Raw genomic sequence first — 19,966 nt, forward strand, 5'->3', positions numbered from 1 at the left:
TGTAGACTTTGGACTCAGCAAAGAATCAGTAGATCAAGAGAAGAAGGCCTATTCTTTCTGTGGTACTGTAGAATACATGGCACCGGAAGTAGTAAACAGGCGTGGGCACAACCAGAGTGCTGACTGGTGGTCCTTTGGTGTCCTTATGGTACTGTATGCTTTGCTGCTTACCTCACTTCAGGGTTGTAAATACACTGCTGATGTTTGAAGTGAACGTGAAATAATGTCTAGAATAGCTTTGTCCAGATTTGAGAAAGCTTAAGCGAGGCAAAGAAAAGTTGACAACTGAAGTGCTACTGAAATAGACACTAATTTGAATAAAACTTTTTAGCTGCATAGCACTGTAAGGAGTACTTGCTAGGAACCTCAAATCATACGTGTGGTCCATTTAGTAGCTTAACAGTTGTCATAGTGTGAAACTTCAGTTTGTGTATTTATTTTGCATGCTACTTAAAAGCGTGGAGTAAAAATGGAGAATTCATTGTGTTTTTGTAAGAGTAGTGCCTAACAGGCTAATTGCAGTGCAGCAGAGCAATGAGCCAGTAATGCTAGCACTTACGTGTTTGCTGTAATGTGTTAGAGCATCAGTGTGAGATATACATATTGTCATTAAAAGTAAAGTACTGTTTTAGAACTTGGTTTTTCTTGCTGCTTTCATACTACAGGAACATCTAAAATAAGGTTACAGAAGGCATTTTATTATTCTAATTAAAGTAGCTTATGTAAGATATTCCATTATTATCATTACCTTACAATTGGCACTATCATGTAAACTACTGATTAAAAGCAATTTTTAGATTAGTAGTTTTTTTAAAATATCTTTAAAAGTTCATGCCACTTTGCCTAATGTAGCAATGGGAAGAGTACAGTACAAAAGTACTTTGCACTTTAAGCATCTGAGGGGAAAAAGTGTTGATTTAGATTAACATTTGTTCTTTTCAGTTTGAAATGCTTACTGGTACACTACCATTTCAAGGTAAAGATCGAAATGAAACTATGAATATGATACTGAAGTAAGTATATTTTATTACACTTTCTGACTTTCTAAAGAGTAATTTAAACACATGTAACAGCTCTTGCTTGAGAGTATTAAAACTAGAACAGAAACACGAAAGCTCCGCACACCCTCAAGCACATGAAAATAAGGTTTAGATCCTAGACTATGGAAATACCGCTGAGTATCTGCAGGAATTAATATCATAGGGATGAGCTTGTATTTTCATTATAGGTATGTAATAAAAATAATAACAGTACAGTGTATTAGAACAGCATTACTTGCCATTCCTGGTGTTATATATTCTCTTGCTACTGTTACAGAATTCCTTGTTTTGTAAGCAATAGTTAATCAGGTGTTTCTTTATGTACATATGTACGTACAGTGCACTTGTGTTCACATTTTCATATTAAATTACCTCAGTTGCAACCTAAGTTGTCTAACAGGACTAACTGGGTAAGCTGGTAACTTAACTTCTAAGGGAAGCTGTTAGGTAAACGTTCTCACCTTTATTTGTGCTTAGTTAACAAAGAATTTCCTTTGGACCACATGCAGAGCCTTGGGCCTTTTGAGGGGGTGATAGTTAAGGAAGGGATGAAGGAGCAGCTCTGTTAACATGGTAGTTTGAATTTGTAGTGATACTTACTGTGAAATGTTTGCAGTCACTTCAAGGGCTAATAGCTAGTTAGAAATAATTTGGAATTTGAGTTTCTTCAGACCTTATTTCTGGTAGATGGTTTGGTGACAACATACTGGTGACTTGAAGATACTGCTTAAATGTTCCAAAATAATTGTTTTACTCAATTTTAACATAAAACTTGTTTAGGGGGCTTGGAGAGAATATTATTTATTTTTACTGTGTTTTTGTTTCCTTTTGGTAACTATTGATGCATAATGTGAAAGTGAAAAGCTAATGAGTTAAATGTGTATACTGTACAAGAACTTAGAATAAATCCCTAATACATCATATAATGCAGGGAAGTCTGCATCCACTCTTTTCACTAAGATAAATTTTGTTTTCTTTTTCTGCTTTCCTCTAGAGCAAAACTTGGTATGCCTCAGTTCCTCAGCCCTGAAGCACAAAGTCTTCTGAGAATGTTATTTAAAAGGAATCCATCAAATAGATTAGGTGGGTCAACTTGTTTGGATCACTGAAATGAAAGTCAACAGGCTGAGTTTGTTACTTAAGGAAAGGATCTGCTGGGGACTTTTCAAGCTTTGGTGTTGATGATCAATAAAATCTGACTTCTGGTGCCATTTCTTGGCAGGTTAGGTCGTGAATTCTTGAGTTTGGCTAATGAATGATTATTTTCTTGAACCAGTGACTCTCTTAGCAGTGAGAATAAAACTGACCAAGTATTGACACTGTATTTATGGGCTTTGTTTATTCTCATGTACCTCATCAGGGAGGCAAATGTGCTTAGTGAAGTATTTTGTATCCTTGAAATATTTCTGGTTTTAACAGTTCCTATAAAGAAATATATATGCTTATGCAAAATTAAAAAAACAAAACACCTAAGCATCTTCTCATGCAATTTTATTCAGACTTTCCCTAAAAAGAATTTTTAATTGGGTATTTTCTTTGTTCAGGAGCCGGTTCAGATGGAGTTGAAGAAATCAAGAGGCATCCTTTTTTTTCTACTGTTGACTGGAATGTAAGTACAAAACTATCTGAATGATGAACCTCTTCCAATTTTTGTATGTGTTATAGCTTACTGATACCTATTCGTATCTGAATACGGTGCAGTACTGCTGACTTGCATTCTGTCTTCTACTGTAATCTTGCTTGGCATCTGGAGCTGTAGTGTTTATGGCATAGAGTAATTAATTATAAAGTGGGCATTTAATTGTTCAGTAATTAGAGTTGCAACATTCTGGATTTTAAACTGTCTCTTACAACATGGGTAGTTGGGAAAGGGTGTTGGCATTCACTATGTGCAAGAATCATTCTCTGGAGTAAGTGTCCATCCAGTTGAAGCATGTCTCATGCTTTCTGTGCAGGGCACAAAACCTCACTGTGACTGTTGTCTTTGTCTTAACTGTAGTTAGCCATGGTACATTCTGGTCTTACTAGTCATATTCCACACGGTTGAAGTATTGATTCTGGTGCTCTGAGTTGATCAGAGTATTGACCAAATTCATGGCTGCTTTCTTATGTTTTTATCAAGCACCTTGATGTGATGCCTGTTTAGATGTGTTGCCCAGGAACGTTTGCAACAAGTGAAGATACACTCCTTTGCTATAATGCCTATGAAAGTGTAGATGGAACAGTTGCTGTGCTGACTAGGCTACCTGCAATGCTAGTCAATACTGTGCTTAAATGTGTTAAAGCTTATTGTCATTATCCTTCTCTTTTATTTACTTCTGAGAAGTTGGCTTTCTAGCTGTGTTTATGCAGCATCTCCACAGAGAGTCCTGATTAGCAAGCAGAGTTTAAGTAACGGGAGTATTTTATGTGAATATACTTAGTGAGAAAAAGCTGTTTTAATCTGGTCTCAAGTTAGCTAGTTTTTTTCATAGGGGACTGAGCTGGAAATAAACACCAGCAAGCAAATTCAAAAACTCTGAAGTTCTAACTTTTGTATTCATTTGGCTATGGTGGCATTGATGAAAAGACATCCATGTTTTATTTCACTTTCTTTGGGATGAATACAGGTCTCTCTTTCTTGTATATTCTTGGTTTTGACTTAGGGGAAGTATGTTCTTTACTGAAATATCATCTGCAGAAAGGTCTGACAGTACAAGACAAATGCCAAGAAAAAATGTTCTCAGAACTTTCTGAGCACAGCATGGGGTTTTAACATCATTTAATGTGAAATTTTCTGTAACTATAAACTAGACTTATATTGCTGGTTTGTTATCCTTTGGCAAAGCATTTTTCTAAAGCCTATTGAGTGAATGAGAAAAAAATGAGGAATCTTTTTCTTCTTTTCCTTCTCTCATTTACGCTTAGTTGAGTAGGTCAGGAAAAACCTGGAATAGTTGCTTTGGGAATTGGCAGTACCTTGGTAAAAGAAGGAATATATCTGTCACTTGTGAGAGCTGCTTCTATTCTGAGTCCCAGACAAAAGTAAAGACTGTATCCCACATCTTTCCAGCTTGGATATTTTGGGATGGTAACAACTGTTTGAAATAGCAATGAACTAGATCTGAGGTGATGATAGAAGATGCTCTGTGACCATTCATCTGAATAAGTGAGAGATGAACTAGGGATACGTGGCAGCCTGCTACCCTAGTTTAAAAAGTATAGACTTGGTAGACAAAACAGATTCAGAAGAGCAAGAAAAGAACTATTGTTTGACTTGCTGAGTAACATTTCCCCTAACGTTTCAAATCCAAGACTCATAAATATAACTCGATTTTTGCATGCATGTGATTTTTTTTTTTGATTACTGTTTATTATTCACTCTTTCAGAAAACTGTTCTAATACAGCAGTGACACTCGAGTTACTTAGCCTTTAGCTTGGTGAAATTACAGCAACCTTGGAAGTTTCATTCACTCTTAATTATGACTTTTGTCATCCTACTACAGAAACTGTTCAGAAGAGAAATTCAACCCCCGTTTAAACCTGCTTCTGGAAAACCAGAAGATACCTTTTGTTTTGATCCAGAATTTACAGCAAAAACACCAAAAGGTAAATATGCTTCCACTGCTTTTAAGTTGGTGAGGGTTATGGGTTTATAGGGCTCAAATAAATGTTATTTTTAATATGGTATTTCTATTGTGGGCTTAAATAGGAGATTGGAACTGGTGAGATGAATTTTATGATGTAAAACATAAGAAGGTATTGAGTTTACTTATTTTAAGTCACTATAGCATTTATTATTAACATAGTGTTTTTTCTTTCTTTTAATTATGGTTTCTCTAGATGTGATGACAAGGAAGGTAGAAGGCAGGGCCAGCTCTGTTATAATGAGACTTACTGTTCATTTCATCTTAAGTCTGTCCAGGCTTCCCTTTCCTTTTGCTAAAAGAAAGGAAAAAAATTAAAAACATGGCAGATCACAGGAATAATAAGATAGGAATCTTATTCAATACATAGTGCTACTTTTGTTTATCTTCCTTTCCTCAAAATCTTTCTTCTAATGTGCAAGCAGTCAAAAATAACTTTTAAGTTTTAGTCATACTAATCAAATGTGTATGCAACTAGATTCTCCAGGAGTTCCACCTAGTGCGAATGCACATCAGCTCTTTAAAGGATTTAGTTTTGTTGCAACGACTGCTGTAGAAGATCATAAAATATCACCACTCACCAACATACTGCCAATAGTACAGGTAAAATTTTTTTGGTAAACTTTTTTTCAAATGCCAGTACTTAACGTTTGCAGTCTGTTATTTTATATTGTAGAGTCTATTATAAAATATTCTGTTGAATCGTTTTAATAATGCCTATTTTAACTCCAGAATTGGGGGTGTGGGGAGGCAAATCTTCCTGGTGGGAGCATTCAAAAGAAAGCACCAGCAAGCTTAAAAAATAATAAAAATAAAATACAAAAAGACAAAGTCTTTGCTGTTGGAAGTAGTACTGTTGTAAAGAGTTGTTCTAGATGACAGCTTGTATGTGTTTGTTTTTAAAGCAACTTCATGGAAATAGTGCGCAGTTTACTGACGTATATGAACTGAAGGAAGATATTGGTGTTGGTTCCTACTCTGTTTGCAAGCGATGTATACACATAGCTACAAATATGGAGTTTGCTGTAAAGGTATTTTGAATAGACTTCATTGCCTTCTTTTGTAGGAGATGTATTAATTTAAATGCATGGGTTCTCCAGTTACTGTAGCTGTTAATATACTGTGACCATTGAGTGTTCTTCATTAAGTGAAATTGCATATAGGCTTCTGTAGTTCTTTTTGTTGGTGAAGTTGTGGTATTGAGGAACTGGGTTTGAAATTACAGCTTTGAAGCTGTATCTTGATGAACACACCTGAAGTAAACTAGGTGAGATCCACTAGGTTGGGGCTAGACTGCAGGGAGGTGATGCTTCAGGCAGTTAAGCCAGGTCTTTTGCCTGCTGAAGCAGAATAGACTATTAATGATACAAATCTTAACTGATAGCGAGGATGGAACAAGAACTGAGTAAACAGAAATGTGAAGCTGGGAGATGAAATTATGTTATTATGAAATAAATAAGCATTAAACTCTTGTGATTTTTGAAACTTGCCAAGATTTTTTTCATGTTACTTAATTTTTCAGATAATTGATAAAAGCAAGAGGGATCCCTCAGAAGAAATTGAGATTCTCATGCGTTATGGACAACATCCAAACATTATAACTTTAAAGGATGTAGGTACCTTTGTTTCCTACTTTGTTACAAAATATACAATAAATAAACATAGATATAGGGAGTTTATTGAGGCTTATAAAGTCTTTTACATAACGATATATGTACTAATCTCTCTGTATAATTAAGAATTGATTATTTCTAAATTGTCTAGATACTGATATTTTCTGAAGATTGTTTAATGAACTTAAAATGAGAAATGATGTACCTGTTAAAAGTCATATTTTTCTTATTTCAGATGTTGGTAATTTGAATCTGAAAATACAGTTGCATGTGTCATGTATATGCAAAGTGTCGGCAGCTAAAAACCATCTATGGAGGGGAAAAGGAGCAGAGAATGGCAGGGCTAGTTTCCTCTTGCAAACAGAAGTTCCTAGACTGAGGAAGTTTTATTCTAAGTCATGGTTTAATTATTTATTATCTCAGCTTCTCACAGAATAACATATAGGCTTTCTTTATACTTCAGCCTTTAAAGCTTTTGGATTATGGATTTCAATTTGACAGGCCCTGCTGTTTGCACTTAATGTTCGTGTATATGAATGGGTGAAAAGTATAGGCTATAATTTCCAGATTTTTCAGGATCTGTAATTATAGATGATGTAGTTGAATGTGTGTGTATATATATGTGCTTGTTCAACTTCAGGTGTATGATGATGGTAGATTCATTTATCTCGTCACTGAGCTGATGAAGGGCGGAGAGCTGCTTGATCGAATTCTTAGACAAAAATTCTTCTCAGAACGAGAGGCTAGCGCTGTATTATATACTATCACTAAGACTGTGGACTACCTGCACTGCCAAGGAGTGAGTGATTTCTTTTGTCATAGCTTCATTCACATTACTTTGAATTAACAAATACATTTTATGTGCTTTTCTTATGGCAGAAAGGAAAACTTGTGTTTTATTTTTTTTAAAAAAAGTGATTAGCAACCCATCCTACCTGTTACTCTACAAGCCATTTTAACTTGCACAGATAATGAAACAGATAATATTTGTTCACCTATGCTTGTTTGCAAGTTGGTTATGTTAATTCCGTTTGCATTATGAGCTAGTAGGCTTTGAGTTTACTTTAAACAGAATTTTTATGTTACTTGAAAGTTGGGTAATAGTGTAGAAGTGTTAATAGGTATGCTAATGTAGAGACTATTTTATAAATAACAAAATTGCACATGTTTGTACATCATCTAAATGATTGCTTTTAATATTTCTTGTTTAAAGGTAGTGCATCGAGACCTTAAACCTAGTAATATTTTATATACGGATGATTCAAATAATGCTGATTCAATCAGGATTTGTGATTTTGGATTTGCAAAACAACTTCGAGGAGAAAATGGGCTACTTCTGACTCCGTGCTATACTGCAAACTTTGTGGCACCAGAGGTATCTTAAGCTGCCATGTGTCTTCTGTGCTGTTTTTGATGCATAAACTTACTTAAACAAAACACTTCTAAATAGTTTAAAAAAACAACAACCTGCTAGTTTTCCTTAGATACAGTTATGCACCAGTCTTGATGAAGTACTTAAGTGTTTATAATAAATCTGCTTTAAAAAGGTTAAATTTAGAGTTTGCCTCCAGAAAATAAGGATGGATTTGAATCTTAAGATAATCTTCTGGAAACAGGAAATATTGTAGACAGTTACTGTAACTTGTATATTGAACAGCTAATGATGAAACCTCAAACTATACTGGGATTGACTTATGCATCCATAGCTTGTGTGTGCACCAGTACCAGTTTGGGGTTGCATGCGGGGGGTGGAGTTTTTTGCTTTTTCTTGTTCTTAAGTGACTTTCATTTATAAAAAAAAACATTTTTTTTCCCCCAAGGTTCTCATGCGGCAGGGATATGATGCTGCTTGTGACATATGGAGCTTGGGTGTTCTCCTTTACACAATGTTGGCAGGGTGAGGAAATAATAGCTTTTTTTTAACCTACAACTCCAGCATGCTGCACAAATCCCTGTTTTTATTAAAATTTTAAGTGATTGCTTCACTGATTTGCATGCAGAACAAAAGACACTAAAATAGAACTGTTTGTTAAAAAGGCATACAGAAACTAGGTTTATCTTACAGTTAGTTTCAGGACTTCTTTCTTCCCTACTACATGGTCAGAGGATACCAAAGACTTGCTCTAGTTTGAGAGACAATTCAGTCTGTAAAAGTATGTCTGGTTTCTGTTTTGTTTTAATCCTTCCACTCCTTCTTTTGCCTACCATAGTGCCCTTGCAGTCAACTCATGTATCATCTTCTGCAGGCTCGGCTCGTGACCCTTTTACAGAATTCTCTAACTTGTAACCTCTTAAGTTTTCTAAACTCTAAACATTCATTAAGCACTATAAATCGCTTAAACTAATAGCTTTTATAAACTTGCTAATGAATTCTCTTATGGCAGGTGTAAAAGTAAGTTTTGTCATACAAATAAATATTTACTGGGAACTGTTCTTGGTCATATTGTGCTTTTCTGTGTAAAGTTGCTACTACCACTATGATGTTGTCATCAAGCTCAGTTCACTGCATGACTGATGTGCAACCATGCAGATCTTGGGCAGTATGCTGCCTGTGCAGTTAAGAAACATTGTCTGAAAAAGAAGATGTGGCAGGTAACAAGAATAGAACAGTCCAATGTGATTTCCTAGCTTTTTGTTTACTTCTCCTTAATCACATCAGCTGAAGTACTAGAATTAAACTGGTAGGATGCTTCGTAAATATTTGCTGATGATGCTGGTTGACCTTTCTTCTACGTAGAGCTTTCAAAGTGCTAAGATACGATGCATTAAGTTTTATTATTTCCATCTTGCTGATTTGAAATCCAAGAGGTGTTAAGATATAATTAATCTGAGTAACATTTAATTGTTATTATTAAAACTAACTTGATATTAGCCTATGATCATAGTAGATACCAAAACATTATAATACTTTGGATATTTGTATAAGGCATGTATTTAAGTCATTCAGGTATTTATTTTTTAATTCTTGACAGTAGGAGTTTTAGGAAAATAACCTGGATTTACAGAAATCCAGTAAGTTATTAAAAAAAAAAACCTCCAAACCCAATGATCTTGTAGTATAAACCTTACTAACTCGTGGTGTTGGTGGGTTTTGTTTTTTGTTTTTCAATCAAGAATTTTCTTGCAGTTTTTCCCCAGAGATATATGTATGTTTTGCTCATTGTGTCTAAATGAACATACATTCCCAACACTGTTTCTCTAGCCTTACTAGTCCTTCTGTTAGTGTACTGCTCTGGGTTTCAATTGCTTTCAATGCTTATTGTCTAGCGTAGTTTTTGTTTTTATTCATCATTTCTGTTTAATTTCTAAGTCTTCACTAGTTAGAATGCTTTATTAAGATAAGAAGTTAAAGCATCTTTTCAGTCTGCGTTTCTCATTTATTCTATGTAACTATAATTATGGGAAAAAGATGATGTATTAGCACTTAATCTTTGAAACTGTAAGTATTGACAGTATGTAATATCTCTGTCAGTGGAATATTTACTCAGAATAATTTATGAGGCTTTATCAGTTTCTTACAGTTTTGTACCTATGATTTTTTTGTTGTTGGTGTTCCTCCCTTTCGATAGCTATACTCCATTTGCAAATGGTCCTAATGATACTCCTGAGGAGATCCTGGTACGGATAGGCAGTGGAAAATTCTCATTAAGTGGAGGCAACTGGGACACTGTTTCTGATGCAGCAAAGGTATAAATTTGTTTCTGGCTTTTTTTTTCCTTTTTTAACTTTGTAGTATTTAAAAGAACATCTATTGAGCTTTCTAAAATAGATTAGTCTAATACAGTAGTTTGCTATTCTTACCTGCAAACTGTACTGTAATACTGCAGTTATCTAGTTGTGCTGGGGGAGGTTTAGTTTTTCCTGATACCTAAACTTCTTGTAAAGAAGGGTGTTAAGCACTGGAATAGGCTCCCTAGGGAGGTGGTTGAGTTACTGTCCCTGAATGTGTTTAAAAACCATTTGGATGTGGTGCTCAGGAAAGTGATTTGTTAATGTTAGTGTAGTATGGCTAGGCTGTGGTTGGACTTGATGATCTTAAAGGTCTTTTCCAACTTGAGGAATTCTGTGATTCAAAAGCAATATCATCTTATAGTCAGAGCAGGTAGCTCAGGGCTAAAGTCTGGTTTTTGAAAACCTCCAAGATTTTTGTACAACGTGACCAGGCAGCTTTGACTGTGTAAATGAGGAAAAATCTCCTCCTAGTTTCAAGTAACATCTCTTGTGGAACATCTCTTGGTTTTTCCTCCATCTTCATTCATTTGGCCTGAGTAAAGGAGTTCTGTTACCTTTCTCAACCTACTTAGCTTCAACCCAAGATGCTATCAGACTTCTTAGATGTTGGGTCATGCTGGTAGTTCAGCTTGCTGTCCTATCTAGACCTCCATGTCATCTTCAGGAAAGCTGTTCCCTGTATGGTCAATCCCTAGCTTGTACTTGGTAAGGATTTCTTCTATCCCAGGTGGAGGACTTTGAATTAGTTTTTGTTGACTTTTGTAAGGTTCTGGCTGGTTCATAACGCTGTCCTGCCTGGATCCCATTGGATGGCTGCCAGCCCTTCAGTTTATCAGCTTTTACTGTATACTTCTAGTTTAGTTCTCACTGAAAACCTGACAGTTACACACTGTTACTTCCCACAGGTCACTAACTTAGATTTTAAGAAAGATAGATGCCAATTTAGACTTTCCTAATGTTTTTGTTCATTATTTTTATTGGATCAAAACCAGATGTATGTGGCATTACTTAAATGGAAGAATGACTTTACGATTATCTTTGTTCTAGCAGCAACTTAATTTGTATTAATATGTTTTATTTCTATAGCATAGGTTCAGTTCATGCTTTTAACTTGTTCAACACTGAATTTGTCAGGTCTTTACTGTTTTTGTTGTTACTTTCAAATATTAAACTAATACTTCAGTATGTTTGAATACCTTGCAAATCAGCTTGATTATGATGTCCTTTTATTTGAAGACTGAATTACAATTGCAGTATGTGTTCTAGGGGTTTGGTGTTGGACTGCTCTGTAGGTATCTTAGTCACCATTTTTTACCTTTTGTAAGTCTTGGCATTAATACTGTCTCTTCCTGATCTTTTGGAACTTGCATAATTTGTGCATTTCAATAGGAGTGATTCAGAATACTTGTTTGCTAATTCTGTCTTATCCACAAGTAATTAACTTGTATATAGTCATCAATGTTTAATATTTTGTGCCTAAACAAAAGGAACATTCTGTCAGCTTGTTCACGTTGAGTATTCTTTCGAGTTCTTCCTGTCTTTATTCCTCTGCCTTTCCTATTCAGGTCACCTTTTGACCAACCATTTTGACCAATCAATTTGACCATTGAATTCATAGCTTATTACTAGTGCTTCTAAACAGACAAAGAAAAATGTCCATTCTTATTTGATTTTACTCTTTATATACCTCATTGAAAGAAAAACACTTTGCTAATATATAGCTATATATGGATTCAACCGTAATGTGTAGTCAGCAGATCCCAGGTGTATAGTACAAATGTGGATGAATATCTGCCAATAGTTTTCTTCCATAAAATCATTCTGCTAAATTTTAATATTTCTTGTCTTTTATAGAGTATATTAATTATGAACAAACTGAAATACAAAACACAGAAACAAGTTTCTTTACAATAAAGGCCTGCTCTGTTAAACTGATTATAGTACAACACATTGTTTTCAGAATTCTGTAGTGTCAAGGCACAAAATGATCCAATTTATCTACTGATGTTTTTGTTTGTGTTGTCTTAATCCCTACCACATATTTTTTCATTACTGCCATAATTAATGCCTTATAGTCTATTAAAATTGTTTTAATTAAATAGCATGTATCTTTTTTCATTTTTATTTAGGACTTGTTATCACATATGCTTCATGTAGATCCGCATCAGAGGTATACAGCAGAGCAAGTATTAAAACATTCATGGATAGCCTGTAGAGACCAGTTGCCCCATTATCAACTAAACAGGCAAGATGCACCACATCTAGTAAAGGTAAAACAACCTGAGGACTGTATATTGCTTGAGTTAATGGATGTGCAATGATTTGGGATCACTTTAAGTGTTTACTGACAGAATTGATTTTTGAATGTAGGTTTTTTTCTTTGCCAGTACGTACATCTTCATTTAAGTTATTTAAGCAAACAAATTGAATTTTTTTAACCTGTATGTGAGGGAAGAAATTTTTCTGTTCATTCTTTTTGTGTTTTCGTAGATAAAGGTAGCTTTTGGCCATACAAGAACCAGGTATCTCAGTTATCTGAAACTTCCACAGATCTCCTATCATTCTTATTTGAGAAATTCATTTCTCAATGAATTGCCTTGGAATAGGCTTCCCGGGGCAGTGGGCACAGCATCAAGCTGCTGGAGTTTGAGGAGCAGTTGGACAGTGCTCTCAGACATAGGGTTTGAATTTTGGATTGTCCTGCGTGGAGCCAGGAGTTGGACTCAGTAGTCCTTGTGGGTTTCTTCCCACTTCCGTGGCTCTGGGCAGCCTGGTCTAGTGGTTGATGACCCTGCACATAGCAGGGTGGTTGAAACTCCATGATCATTATGGTCCTTTTCAACCCAGGCCATTCTATGTTTCTGTGTTGTTGATCTGGGATTTGTTTCTGTGACCAGATCACGTTTCCTAACTAAATTAGCAAGCTACGGTTTTTGCACTTGTTTTATGTGTTCACTTTGTATCTGTGATTCTGACTTATAACATGCAAGCATGTTCTACTATGAACAGCTTATACAACTTGCTTTTTAATCTGACAAAATTGATTAAGGACCTGTGAAAGCCAGTCTTAGTAGTGTTGTGTTCATAAGTCAGGACCTGAGTAGCCACTTAAGAGGCTATATTTCATAAACTGATGCTATTTGTTGCTTAGAAAGTACCAAGTCTGATTCACACTAAAAGGTAAGATATATTTAAGGTACACTAAATAAATAAATACACAGCAAAGGAAAAGAAATGTTTTGTACTTTGCTGAAGGAATCAACAGTGAATGTTTTTTTCATTTAACACCAACTTTAGAAAAGGTATGTGATCTGCCATAAATCTTACTTTTCTCTTTAAGAACTTAATATTGAATTATTTTATTTAGTGATTAAAAATGACTTCTACAACTTATTATCTCTCATTGTTCTCTAGGGAGCCATGGCTGCTACATATTCTGCACTGAATCACAAGACATTTCAGCCAGTGTTAGAGCCTGTTGCAGCCTCAAGTTTAGCTCAGCGACGGAGCATGAAAAAGCTAACGTCAACAGACTTATAGATCCACTGGGACACCTTAGCAAACAGAAGCAAGGAGAAAATCCAATAAGTGGCTTTACTTTGCCTGACCTGTGATCAAAAGGCATCTATGGTTTCCTGCTACACTACTTGAATTCTGTAGAAGTCCTTTTTTTAAAAAAGAAAAAAAAAATGCCACAGGTTCATACTGTGTTATTTTACAGGTTGTATCTGTTAAATTAATTTAAACATCAGGTACACCATGATGAATTTCTTGACACTGTCCTTTAAGAGATCTGTTGCAAATATTTCGCATTCTGTATAGTTTTGGTGGGTTCATTTAAAAATAAATAAATAAAAAGGTTTGGGGGACCGTTGCCACTGACCAAGTTGTACATAAAAAAGTGTCAGTGTAAGTTTTGTTCTTCTCTTTGTGCATTTAGACCCTGTTCTGAAGGACAAATTTTTTTAATTTTGTAATTGGGCACTTAAATGAATTAAGTTGAATCAATTAACTTGTTCATTCTTTTTTTTATAAAAAGATGACTAATGTATTGTGCCAGTATTAAATGCATTAGTGCTAATTTGGCAGGTCTGTGTTTGCACAGTGCCAGTAATTGGTAAGTTTGTGAAAACATAAACAAAAGGTACGTGTAAGGTTCTGCACTTTACCTGAAAGCTTAATTTTTCACTTACGAAAAAGCCTCTTATAAGAAAAAGAACACTTACGGTTATTGCCATGAGTGTCGTCGTCTGGCACTGAGTTGGAGAAGGTAAATACATGTGTAAACTGACAAATTAAGGACTGAAATAATATTGGTACTACAACATCATGTCATCCAGTTTTGTTAAATTTTGTTATTGTATATCTGTTTGTACAACAACTGTTACTGTTTCCTTAGCAGTTGTTTCCACCAAATATAACTAACCTTAAGTTTGTTTGGCACATAAGGCAAACTGACACTTTGTTATATCAAACTTGGCATGTGGGTTTTTTTATTGTTTTTCTTATAGACTATTGCTTCTACCTGAATCTCTAGCTGCATGTACAAATACTACAGAACATAAACACAAAATTCAATTTGCCTAACTGTAGGGGTAGCTTGGGAAAAATAAATAAGCCTTGCAGTGTACCCAGATAAGAGAATAGTGACCCAGAAATTTCACAGTTATGGGCAAGTTACTGACAATATCCTTCTGCCAGCACTCACTCTTCCTGTCTGTCTTCATGTTATGACTTCAGTTCTTTCTAAAAAGTGTTGTGATAGAGAAGAAACAAATCTCAGGGCCAGAATTGTCTTGGAGTTTGCTGACTCAAAACCAGTGCTGGCTTGCATCTGCTAGTAAACTAGGAATTAATACATTCAGGGATAATAAGCTTAAAATATTTTCACATGTTGTAGACATTATGTCAATAAAATTGTACAGCGGTAGGATGGTATGAATTTTAAATATTAGGAAGCATCTTATTGATCAACAGTTGGGCTATTCACAATCTGAGAATGCAAGTGACCAAAAATTGCAGTTCAGGCCAGCATCGACTAACATTATCCCAGACTCCCTTGATAGCCAGTTATAAGACATTTGTGATGGCAGAACTCTGTAATTTGAAACAGAATGGGGAAAAAAAAAAAAAAATTCAGGAAAATTCTGGCCTAACTCCCAGAAGTGACAATAGTAACTGAGATTTTAAAATGCAGAGTGCTGGCTGATTTTTGCTTATACCTGTGAAGTACTTGAGATTGAAGTACTATTAGATAAGCTGCTTTCTTCTGCTGTGATGGGAGAAGATGGAAATTATCTGGCCCAATAGTTAGGTATAAGTATATATAGATTTGAGACTTTATGAATATAGCAAACATAGGTGTGCTATTTGTATCATGCAGAGTAAACCCCATACTAAATTTCTTGAGTGTTAAGTAGATGTTGGAAGCTTACTGGGGCCATTTGTGCCTGATTTTGAGGTGCCTGTTTGAAATGCTTGAAAGCTATCAAAGAACATGACTGCTTCCTGGAAAGCTTATTATTTAATACCAGATCTGTCCCTTGTGCAATTGGCTCATCCTTCTTTTCTCTATTAGAGACCTTTGTCCAGAAGAACACGTGAAATTCTCATCTTCAGCCTGTAATTTTTCTCTGTGAATTTACAAATGACTACCAGAAAATTCTGAGTTCACTCTATGGAGGGGGGAAAAATAGTGGTAGAAATAAGCTGTCTTGGCTGAGGTCCAGGTACAATATGGGTTGAAACACACTAGTAAAAACTGTTGGTCTAGAGGGTAACGCAAGGAATGGAACACAAATGTCAAATTTGAATTGTCTTCAGCTTTCCTGCAAGGTAGCAGCTGGTCTTTAATGGCTTTATTCATTAATCATTTAACAGTGTTTATATTGGCATTTTATTTTAGCTTGCTTAGGAGCACCACATTATAAGCACCTTAAAAGCATTTTGCACAAAAGCAGTTGTAAGCAGCTGAAGATAATTTAAGTTCTTCTCAATGTGCAAAACAAAGGTGATAAGAGGAAGAATGTGCAAATGAGGTTGATATTCTGATTCTTAGCAAAGAGTTTTAAACATCTGTAAGGTTATCCTTTCTAGGTTTGTTTTTTTTTTTAAATCATTACTAGCCTGTAGTGCTAACGGTACTCCTGGGGCAAAAGCAAGGTTTTAGTGACTACAACATTAGAAATCTGTCTTATCACAAGGAAATCACATGGAGAAGCATCTTTGTTGCATTTAATGAGACCTATGTACTGTAGTATGCTGATTTTAATCCTTAAATCATTCTGGGGGTAGGGGGGAGTGAACTTGCTGTGAATATTTCAGCATATCAGTTTTGAAACATGTCAGATATGCAGGGATACAAGAGAGTTTACTTTAATTTTGATATTTCTTTTGGAATTTTACGTACTCTTTTTCAAACTTTTGTTCAAGTACTGATGCTCATGGACAGACTGCATTGTCAGTTCAGTGTGAAATGGAATAACGCTTGAATGTGCTCTTGGAGTGAAAGGTCAGTAACGTTTTATATGGTCTCTGCACAGTTCAAGATTACAAGCTACTTAGGATCTAATACAGACTTTGTAAAAGAGTGACATTTTTTATTTTTGATAAAGAAATACGAATACTACTTAAAAGAATTTCTGGAGAACTAATTACTGTCAAATGATCTTATATTTTGGGTGTGGTGTCTTTCTGCCAGCAAGGTAACTTCTACTCTGGCTTTGGTAATAGCAGTTAAGTGCTAGATCTCAAGAGCACAGAGTCAGATACAGTTCTTGCTGAAGGGAGTAGATAACCTTCAGACATAAACTGTAGCTGGAGCACCTACCTGCTGTACCTGCTTCTCCTTCACCTCACCTCTTCAATATTGCAATTATTATCTTCAGTTTTCCTTTTGATGAAAAGTGAGGAACTCTGTTGTATTCCTGTATCGTATTCAAAAGCTGTGCAGCGGCATCAACATCCACCAGTGGTACGTAATGAAGAGTGCCCAAACCAGAGGAATCAGCATGGGTAGATTGATTTAAGCCACTGTTTTGTGGCTTGCCTAAATGCTGTTGTTAGCATGGTGTATATTTTTCCTATTACGCCTGAAACTACTAAATTATTTCTGACCCTGTAAAAAGCCTAAGTAGGTGCTCTAAGCATACTATCTAGTTGAGGCCAATGTTCTGTGGTTTTAAAAGTTCTTCTAGCATTCAGAGAAGGCATCCAAAACCTCACACACATCACTCGTGCAGAGCTTGAGTAGTCTTCCATATTTTAATTCACTTTCCAAAGCTAACTTTCATGTATGTATTGGAGAAATTAACTGAAATGTCCTGTAGTTAAAATTACATCTAGCCAATTTTAACAATTGGAAGTTACTTGCAATATGCACTGCTCATTTGCAGTGACACATCTCTCTCTGCCCTCAAATTTTGCAATTAAAAAAGCTGGGGAGCTTGTGAGGATTGAGTGAAATTAAATAGTAATATAGTAAGTATATTGGTTTGTATCAATGCAATTAGACTAAAACATCAATGCAATTAAGGGGAGTTCACGTACTTGTGTAGCACTTAAGTTTTTTTAGACCTCTCTAGACTAAAACTTTGCTAATGTTTGTGGGAGGGAGGGGAGGAGAGGAGCAGGTTTCTCAAAGTTTTCAAATGGCTTCTTAAGTTATTATAATGAGTCCTTACGTAATGTTATCAGAGCTCTTTTTTTCATGTTTCTCTGTGACAGTTCACTTACTTTTCTTAAGTATGTATTGGTACCTACGGGTAACATACATACACTGTTGTTCATGTACCATCCTTCTGCATTAATGCCTCTTTAGTTGCATATCCTCTTAAATGTACTCCCCTGGATTAATTTGTTGTTATGCCTGTATTTTCCTTTGGGAATAAAAGAATGAAAGCAAGTTAAAGAAAATAAAACCCTAGGGTTTAGCTGTAGTTGACTTGAATATTGTAGTAACTTATGTAACTAGAAGTCCCCCCTCCAATTAGTCAGTGACTGGCTTTCTTGAGACTTTTCTGTGTAAAGAAAGCAACTTTTTTTGAAAGCTTTAAATGATCTTTAATGGTTAAGATTTGGGAGATAGCTTATTACCAGTAATGAGTTTGAATAACATTGGATCCTGGTTTGGGTTTTTTGTGTGTGTGAGAACTAAAAACATGCTCAAGGTGGATCTCCTTTGCAGGACAAAGTGTTCTTATTTTGTGTGTTTTGCATTAGGCTTATAAGCAGCATTGGCTAAGTAATTGTGTTGTCATAATATCCCAAGCACTTTGGCATCTTGCACTGATACTCTGATTAGAGCTAAAAACTATTCTGGCACGTGACTGGCTATAAATCTCAATATATGAAAGGGCATTAATTGAAAATGGTGTGCAATGAATCACATGCTCTCTGAGGTACTTAAAAGATGAAACTATACAAAAGGTCCCCGTTATCAGATATTGTAACTCATTTCTTTCTCTAAGCATATTGTGGATTTTGTATCATATTGTATTTATTTCATTAATTTTAAAAGTTTTCTTTAAAGCTCTGTATATATTGACATTAAAGTTTGCATTGTACTACGTTCTCTTCTCCTTGTAAGGCTGAATCTAGTAGTGCATTGTATGGTATGTTGTTTTTCTTTGCACTGTGCTGCTAAGAGATACGATTGCCTTGAATTCCAACATGCCAAAGACAACCTCAAAACTGTATTTATTTTTGTTAGACGTTGTGAATAATGATAAAGGTTCAGTTTTAAATAGCTGGCAGTTCCTTGAGTACTAGAGTGAAAAGGTTGCAAATTCATGATTTTTATAATTGACAAAAAATGATCACTTATGATTTGAAAGTTCAACTCTTCTTAAAAGTGATATAAAAATTAATGAGCACACATACTAAATTAAATGTACTGTGAATTGCATTATTTGGTAAGCCTTGCCAAAAGCCTCACATCAAGAGCTGTTTATAAATTTTTATTCACAGTAAAGTGTTTTATGCCACACTTTCAATAAAACATACATTTATTGATAGGATTGATGTATTAATTTAGGGTGGGATGATCTGCCTTCCATGTTTTTCAGGTATTCAGCTTTGACTACATGTGAAAGAGGAAATAATTGCCTTTCCAGATACAGGCGTTTAGATTGCAAGTGAGAGCAGTCAAATTAAAAGCAGTGACCTGCACAGGCACTCAAATAAGTGCATCAGCATTTGCCACGTGAGGTCATAAAAAGCTGTAGTAGAAAGCTCTCCCTACTAACATCCTTCTCTCCTATAGATGACAGGACTATTAGTGCAGAACCAAGCGGTGATGCCCTCACTGTATGTGGTAGAACAGTTCACTTTGCAGCAAATAATCCCCATTGCAGGACAATAGTGAGAGATCCCTAAACCCCCAGGCAGCAACTTCCTTGCATGCTTACTGGGGACTGGCTGCTGCTGGGGAAAGAGGCAAGACCTGTATTAAGGGAACCTTGGACTGCTGATGAGATGTAGGGTTGCAATTAAATAGGCACATTCTGTATTGCCTTCTTGCAAACATTGGTTCTCAGAAGAGAGCTCAGTCTTTCCTATGACTCATCTGAAGCTTTATGACTGCATATGGTACCTTCCCACTTCTTTCTCTTATGGGGTAGGAAGATGTTGGAGGGGGTCTGGGGGGGATGGAAGCTCTCAGAAGCACTTCAAATATAAGCTTGCTTCAGCTGAGTAGCTTTCTTTATATGGCCACTAAAGTTTGCATCGTAGCTAGCATGGTGCTGGACGCTGAGGAACCAGAATGCTGAGGAGACTGAAGTGCGTGTCCGTGAGCACCACGTTCAGTGCCGGACCGCGTGGCTGGAGGTAAGCAGGGGGAGCACGGCTCTGTGCCCTGCTGGCCCTGCGGCTGCTGATCTGAGAGCTGCCTTCCTGCACGGCTCTTTGTGTGCTGTGATGTCTACGCTGCCTGTACACGGCTTTACTACTCAA

The 19,966-nt window shown here is 35.9% G+C and overlaps 1 protein-coding gene across 4 annotated transcripts in view; it reads left to right on the plus strand.

Moving 5' to 3' along the window:
* The window catches only part of RPS6KA6 (ribosomal protein S6 kinase A6), a 40,305-nt gene extending 21,726 nt beyond the window's left edge, over positions 1-18,579 (plus strand). For all 4 annotated transcript variants that reach the window (XM_420257.7, XM_015278511.4, XM_040699331.2 and 1 more), the window contains exons 9-22: positions 6-148; positions 943-1,013; positions 2,035-2,123; positions 2,585-2,649; positions 4,527-4,629; positions 5,146-5,270; positions 5,573-5,698; positions 6,190-6,279; positions 6,921-7,079; positions 7,494-7,655; positions 8,101-8,177; positions 9,850-9,967; positions 12,142-12,282; positions 13,427-18,579. In XM_420257.7, coding sequence (XP_420257.3) covers positions 6-148; positions 943-1,013; positions 2,035-2,123; positions 2,585-2,649; positions 4,527-4,629; positions 5,146-5,270; positions 5,573-5,698; positions 6,190-6,279; positions 6,921-7,079; positions 7,494-7,655; positions 8,101-8,177; positions 9,850-9,967; positions 12,142-12,282; positions 13,427-13,552 — 1,595 coding nt within the window. In that variant the 3' untranslated portion in view covers positions 13,553-18,579. The remainder of the gene's footprint in view (positions 1-5; positions 149-942; positions 1,014-2,034; positions 2,124-2,584; positions 2,650-4,526; positions 4,630-5,145; positions 5,271-5,572; positions 5,699-6,189; positions 6,280-6,920; positions 7,080-7,493; positions 7,656-8,100; positions 8,178-9,849; positions 9,968-12,141; positions 12,283-13,426) is intronic.
* The last annotated feature ends 1,387 nt before the right edge of the window (positions 18,580-19,966 follow it).

Source organism: Gallus gallus, chromosome 4 (assembly GCF_016699485.2).
Source record: "Gallus gallus isolate bGalGal1 chromosome 4, bGalGal1.mat.broiler.GRCg7b, whole genome shotgun sequence".
NCBI lineage: Eukaryota > Metazoa > Chordata > Aves > Galliformes > Phasianidae > Gallus > Gallus gallus.